This window comes from Hordeum vulgare, chromosome 5H, assembly GCF_904849725.1.
Source record: "Hordeum vulgare subsp. vulgare chromosome 5H, MorexV3_pseudomolecules_assembly, whole genome shotgun sequence".
NCBI classification, from domain to species: domain Eukaryota; kingdom Viridiplantae; phylum Streptophyta; class Magnoliopsida; order Poales; family Poaceae; genus Hordeum; species Hordeum vulgare.
The window spans coordinates 587,773,416-587,779,696 of record NC_058522.1 but is presented as its reverse complement, the minus strand read 5'-3'; the positions used below and the strand labels follow the sequence as shown (position 1 = coordinate 587,779,696).

General features: G+C 45.6%; 1 protein-coding gene across 2 annotated transcripts; it reads right to left on the bottom strand.

Moving 5' to 3' along the window:
- Window positions 1–418: 418 nt before the first annotated feature.
- On the bottom strand, window positions 419–4,200 carry LOC123395293 (rab GTPase-activating protein 22-like). Of its 2 annotated transcripts, none has more exons than XM_045090273.1 (10): window positions 3,797–4,200; window positions 3,620–3,715; window positions 3,132–3,462; window positions 2,897–3,019; window positions 2,706–2,794; window positions 2,467–2,572; window positions 2,253–2,350; window positions 1,071–1,337; window positions 802–885; window positions 419–724 (listed from the first exon to the last, which is right to left on the bottom strand). In XM_045090273.1, the coding sequence occupies exons 1-10, from the start codon at window positions 3,932–3,934 to the stop codon at window positions 704–706; spliced, it is 1,353 nt and encodes a 450-aa protein (XP_044946208.1). In that variant the 5' UTR covers window positions 3,935–4,200; the 3' UTR covers window positions 419–703. The 2 variants fall into 2 exon arrangements, with proteins under 2 accessions (XP_044946208.1, XP_044946209.1); XM_045090274.1 differs by having other exon boundaries at window positions 3,132–3,449; window positions 3,797–3,883.
- Window positions 4,201–6,281: the final 2,081 nt, after the last annotated feature.

Genomic DNA, 6,281 nt, shown 5'->3' with positions numbered 1-6,281 from the left:
TTTAACTTTAACTAAGTTTGGAGTAAAAATATCAGCAACTAAATAAACAAAATATGAAAATTTATTTTATGATGAATTTAATGACTGCAACTTAATATTATGAGCATTAATATAGTTCTCTACAAATTTGGTCATACTTGAAGAGCTTTGACTTTTTAAAAATCTAATACACCTATATTTTAAAAACAAACAGGCTAATTTATTTTATAAAAATACAACACCAACGGTTGCTGCGCTTAATCCTTCTAGTATCATACCATCAAGCAAGTAGCATCAATGGCCAACAGACATTGGTTACTACAAACATTAGTTTGAAACAAGATTATCCTTATCTTTTGGCTCACGGACACACATAAAAACATATATTTGTTTTTATTATCCCTTTTCATTTTTTCTTTGATAACAATGACATAATTAATTACACGCAAATATTTTTCTTCTTCTTTTGATCAAAAACAAAGAATCTTCCTTACACTTGGAAAACCAAGACAAATACACTTGACTTGCTTATACACTTTTTTTGGTTGGTTGGTTGGTTGGCTGGGTGGCGCATATCTGAAACTTCAAGGTTTCCAAGCAACAAAGATGCCACCGAAAATGCTCTGCATGCAAATTTACATACAATTTTAAGACCGAGACCGTGTCCGTGTCCGTGTCCAGGTGCTACAATTGTGACAACACAAGTGTCCTTGTCTGTGTTATGTTAGGATTTCTTTCCCTGCATCTGCTAACACAACACCATATTATTAGTAAAAAGAAAACTAAGAATGCATACTAGTATTAGTGAAAGGAGCTCATTACCTTTCTAAGGTACTTGGCGTGAAGTTTCAGTGCACCAGCGCAAGCCTTCTTTGCGTCCAAGTTCCCATTAACATTGTTCAATATCTAAACAAATAAATAAAAACAACTTCAGATCTACTTTCAATCTCAAACAAATCTTATTTCAACGTTAATAGTCGACTTCCAGTGCTCCTATTATGTAAAGTTCCATGGTGCTCCTATTATGTGTTGAATCCTGAAATACTTACGTGTTGCATCATAAAACAAGAAACAAGGAAAAAAAAACTTACCCTGATAATGTCATCTAACCCTCGGGCTTCTTGCAGCAGCTTCTGACTGTTCTCTTTCAACACACTAGCAACCAGGAAAACAGAAATAGGGACAGGGCCATCAACACAGTTAGTAGCGCTCTTCATATTCGCCCTCTCGTACTTGCCAAACTGACGGGTTGATTTTACTACTCTTGGTTTATATCCTTGAGTACTTGTGTCGGTTGCAGGCCCGCTCTCTTCATACGTCGAGAACATGTCAGGATCATATTCTAGGGCCCACATCATCTGCAAATAGCAAACATGATCCATTGATCAGAGTTCAACAACCAAGCTCTTTACTTGAAAACAAGAGTTAAAAATTCAAGACATATAAAGTATTGTTCCTCGAGACATTACAACCAGGGTCATAGCTGGCTGGCCTTTTACTGGAGACCTCCTTGACACAGAAGAGCTCACAATAATGCCAATAATTGGCCAGCCATTAAACAAAACCGTCGATTCAACGAGTTTTCTTGATTTTCCTTTCGTTTTGATCGACTGATGTGCAAAATAATGCAGCCTTAGCTTGAGTCCATCTGCATTCCTAACTCAACTAAAGTACCTCTGTATGTTACAATGCTCAATCCAACCAAGCCTGAGTGTGTGTGATTGCTTACCAATGGACCAATTTCTGCTACCCTGGTTACCCAACCAAGCCTGAGCGTGTGTGATTGCTTACCAATGGACCAATTTCTGCTACCCTGGTTACCCAACCAAGCCTGAGCGTGTGGTTGCTTACCAATGGACCAATTTCTGCTACCCTGGTTACCCAACCAAGCCTGAGCGTGTGGTTGTTTACCAATGGACCAATTTCTGCTACCCTGGTTGGGTAGTAATACCATTCATTCTATTTTGTGGACACAAAAACAACCATGACCACACAAAAAATAGCAGTAGGAAATATGCATTGTGTTGGATGGCTTCCGTGACTAAACCTTGTTTTCAACACCTTTGAACATGGGCATGGTATCATTAAACAGAATGAAATGACATCTGAATCATACTGAAAAAATTCAGCCTGGGATACTTTTAAGGCATTGAGGCCAACTGTACAACACACACTACTGTACTGAATTTGGCCCGTAGAGCACTAAGGACGAAATGAATAAATAGATCAAATGTTTTAGATTAGTAGGACATCAAAAAAGAGTATTTACTCACCTCCCAAAGGTACAAGGAGTCCCCGAATGACAACTCACGCCGAAACAATACCATGAACATACGGAATGCAAAGAGATAGTCGCCCCCGCCAAGTGTTTCTGTGTTCAACAGTCATCAAGCACCAAACCAATTGCAGTGTAATTAATATCAGATGGATATCCAGGCAGATTGATTGACAGATCCCTCCCTGAGTCTTGATTACACACATACATACCTAGGTGGTCATGTAGCTTTCGGTCCAACACCTGAATGATAGAGGCAAGGTGCTGAAGCTGGTTCTCAACCCCAACAGATTGCTGTGTGCATCTGAAATTCCCTCGCTTTTAAAAATCACAGATATAGATAACGAATAAGTGAAACAAGCCACGGTTGAAGACTGTTTTTTTTTTAGGAATCTTTTTTTTTTTTTTGAGGAACAGGTTGAAGACTGATGGAGAAGCAGTGTGTACCAACCAGTCTACGCATGAGCCTCTCAAAGCACCAAAACGCGTCTGCTTCGTCACTGAGAAGCACTATCATCGGTGAGCATAAATCACTCATTCCTGTTTGAGATGTGAAGATGAGTAGATGCATAAGAATGGTGCTTTTCGTTTCAGGCAATAAATAAGCATTCCGGTGCAAATCCCATAACTTGGCGGAGGTACCTTGGCAGTAACCAACTTCTTTGTCGATCCACGCGTATACAGCTAGAATATCCCATAACTTGGAGAGATTCTCTTTCTTGTCATAGAAGAGCATGGAGCGGTCAGTGCGTAGAACATCAAGACCTGTATATTTATTTATTTATTTATTATACCCACCCACCACCACATAGTCAAGGATAAGAGTGGGGAAATTAATTAGAAGAAGTTGACATGGTAATCGATGGATGGACTGTACCGATTTGGTGTAGCGTAAGCTTCCACTGGATGGTGTCTTTATCCAGCTCTCTTCCATTGCTGCTGGTGCTGGGCTGGTGGTGGTGTGTGGTAGTGGCTTCGAGTAAGACCAAAGGGTCGTTGATAGGCAGGCCATGGTCGGTTATGATGGGGGCAGTGATGATTTTGCCGCTGCCAACGTGAGGATCCATGTGTTTGCATTGTTGCTTCCATGTAGCATACTGTATCCTTCTTGCTTGCCTGATGTGGTCGCGGTCATCGAAGGTGCTGTCGGGATGGAAGCAGGCAAGCAGGAACTCCCAGACCTCTCCCCTGATTGCTGGGTGCACACCCTACTTGTACTTGTTACTTTGTTATTAGGAAGAAAATTACTACTCCCACCGTTCCTAAATATTTTGTCTTTTTAAAGATCCATTCAACTAGGGACTAGATACGGAGCAAAAATGATTGAAATTACACTCTAAATTATGACTAGAGTAGAGTACATACCCCGCTCTGTATCCTGGTTAGAACAGAGGAGATGTTGAGGGATCCGTGGTGCGTGAATGCGGCGTGCCATTTCCGTACGCTCAGCGTCTTGCCAATCTGAAATCAACATCCATTATTCTTATCTTGATCTTGAACTTGGTGTCGAAACAAGACAAGAGGAAAGAGGAAAGAATAGACCTTGATCTTGAACTTGGTGTCGGGAACGTTGTGTGCGCAGTCGGGGCGTAGCTCGTAGAACAAGTTGGTGGAATCCGACCCTGCCGACGCCGACGCCGACTCCTTCCCCTTCCCCTTCCCTCTGTGCCGCCGCAGCATCCTCCCTTCCCGCTTGGATCTTGGGTTTGGTTTGTTCTGCTTGGATCTTGGTTTGATAGTTTGCTTGGATCTTGGTTTGGTCTGCTTGGATCTTGGGTCTGGTTGGATCTTGCTTTGCTTGCTCCTTGTTTGATCCGATTCCGACCTTCCTTTCTTCCCTCCCTTTCTTCCGGCGGTGGCGGTGGCGGTGGCCGGTGGTGGTGGTGCCGGACGAGATGCGCCGCTTTACAGACAAGACGAGAAGAGAAGAGAAGAGAAGAAAAGAGGGAGTCGTGGTAGGAACACACACACACCATCCCTTTCCAAAAAAAAAAAACTCAACCCTACCCTCCCAATCATATGCTTGGTTTATTCATAAATGTCAACAAAATAAGTTGTAAGGCCAATTCCAGCGCGCGACCCCGTCCGGACGTCCGTTTGTGTGTTTGGGCCGGGCGATGGAGTCATGTTCGGGACTGTCCTGGTATGCGGTGGATGTGCACCCAACGCGCGGACGCATCCTGTCCGTCTCATTTTCAAATACAAACATTAGAATAACCACGGCCCATAGTTCATGAAAGCGGTCTAGATCACGCCGGTAACACAGCCAGGCACGTCTTCGCCGACAACACACCCACCGGTCGGCAACACAGCCGACCTCCAAAAAAGAATAGGTTTTTCACCGGCAATAGAGCCAGCGGCCGGCTCACCATGCCATCCTTCAAAAAAAGAACGGCCACAGCCGATCTGACGCCCTAGTTTAGGCCATCGGCGCCGAACATCTCTTTCTGTCGGGCCTCGAACCAGCTCCTTGTCTTCTCGCCCATCTTGCTCAAGTCCACGCTCATGATCGCCAGCGCCACCTCCTTTGCTTTGGTTGCGGCAATGGCGGCCTCGATGTCGAGCTGCCTCTGCCTGGGCGCGGCATTAGCGGCGTCGATGTCGAGCTGCCTCTGCCTGGCCGCCTCCTCAATGTCGATCTTCCTCTTCTTGGCCGCCTCCTCCATCTCAAGCTTCTTTGTTTGCAGCTCCATGCATTGCTTCATTTGCTCCTCCTTGCCTTGTCGCTTCTTCTCGTCCATCACTTCCTTTTGAGACATCATTGTCATGCAAAGTCTCATGCAAAGCAAACGATGCGACATCACTCTTGTCGTCCACCTTGGAGTTGGTTTTGCCCCCCGGCCTCTTCAATGCCTCACCATCTCCACCTCCGGCCAAGGCGGCCGCCTTCTTGCCTCTCTTCCTTTGAAGCTCACGGTATTAATCTTTGAACTAGGGCAATTATTGATGATTTGCCAACAATGTGTGAGAGTGAATGGCTTGTCATTTTGCTGGGCCTTGAATGCTTCCAAAGATTGAAATGCCTACATGATCAACAACAATTGGACATGCAAACACAATTAATCACAAAGGAGGCCGAGGCACGGCCGTAGCAAAGGAAAGAGAAGAGGTCATACCATGTCCCCGATGCCAAGACCACTCACGGGGCGTGCTTCAACGCTCTCAAGTGCGGCGCAATATTTGTTGCATTCTTGTTGGATGAACAACCACCTCTTTTGAATCGAGTTGATGTTACGATCGCTCGTAAATTGGTACGACAGAAACAACTTTCTTTCATGGAATGTTTTGTGAACTCTTGTCCAAAAAACAATTCCCTTTTGTTGCGCACCCACTCTAGGATCTTGGTCAATCTCCTTCCAACTTTCGCAAATCAACCTATCCTCATCTTGTGAGTATGATCCAGTTCGAATGCTTTTCTTCCTCTTTTGAGCTTCCGCTCTTTGAGTGAGCTTGTCGATGAACAATGGCTCGTCCGCAATATCGACGTCGTCCACTTCTTCTTCATCACCTTCAGAATATATGTCTTCTTCTTCATGCCACGAGTCACCATGGTCAGCCTCAAAGTCTTCATCGGCAATGTACTCGCCGCGCCCATCTTGACTCTGGGTCTCCTCCAGATCAAAGGTCCCACCCCGCACGCCCGTCTAAAAGGCCTCGCCACGGCCCTCGAAGATAACATTATCCATGAAGTGGACGTAGAAGGGGTCCTCCACCGTTGGCGTCGGTGTTGCATTTCGCCAAACAGGACATGAGGCGACGACATGGTGGCCATAGACGACGATCGGGCTTGCTTTCTTTGCATCTCCACAAACGGACGGCCGCCGCTGCAGGACCCTGCATGACGTTGAGGTCGATGACGAACGAGGGGCGCAGCGTGGATGGCGCGATCACGCTGACTTCTGGTGCCCCCGACAAACGGGTCTGGGCTTGGCACCTTGGCGGAGGGAAACCATGCGATAATGGCGTGGTCGACGACGTCGGGGAGGGGCAATGCGGAGGCCGGGCGACCGGTGAGCCTGTGCTCGCC

Excerpts from the sequence above, each read along its gene's own strand:
- LOC123395293 (XM_045090273.1), bottom strand. The coding sequence starts at position 3,934 with ATGCTGCGGCGGCACAGAGGGAAGGGGAAGGGGAAGGAGTCGGCGTCG. Across the intron at positions 3,716-3,796 it reads ACACCAAGTTCAAGATCAAG|ATTGGCAAGACGCTGAGCGT; the intron begins GTCTATTCTTTC and ends TGTTGATTTCAG. Across the intron at positions 886-1,070 it reads GGTTAGATGACATTATCAGG|ATATTGAACAATGTTAATGG; the intron begins GTAAGTTTTTTT and ends TTATTTGTTTAG.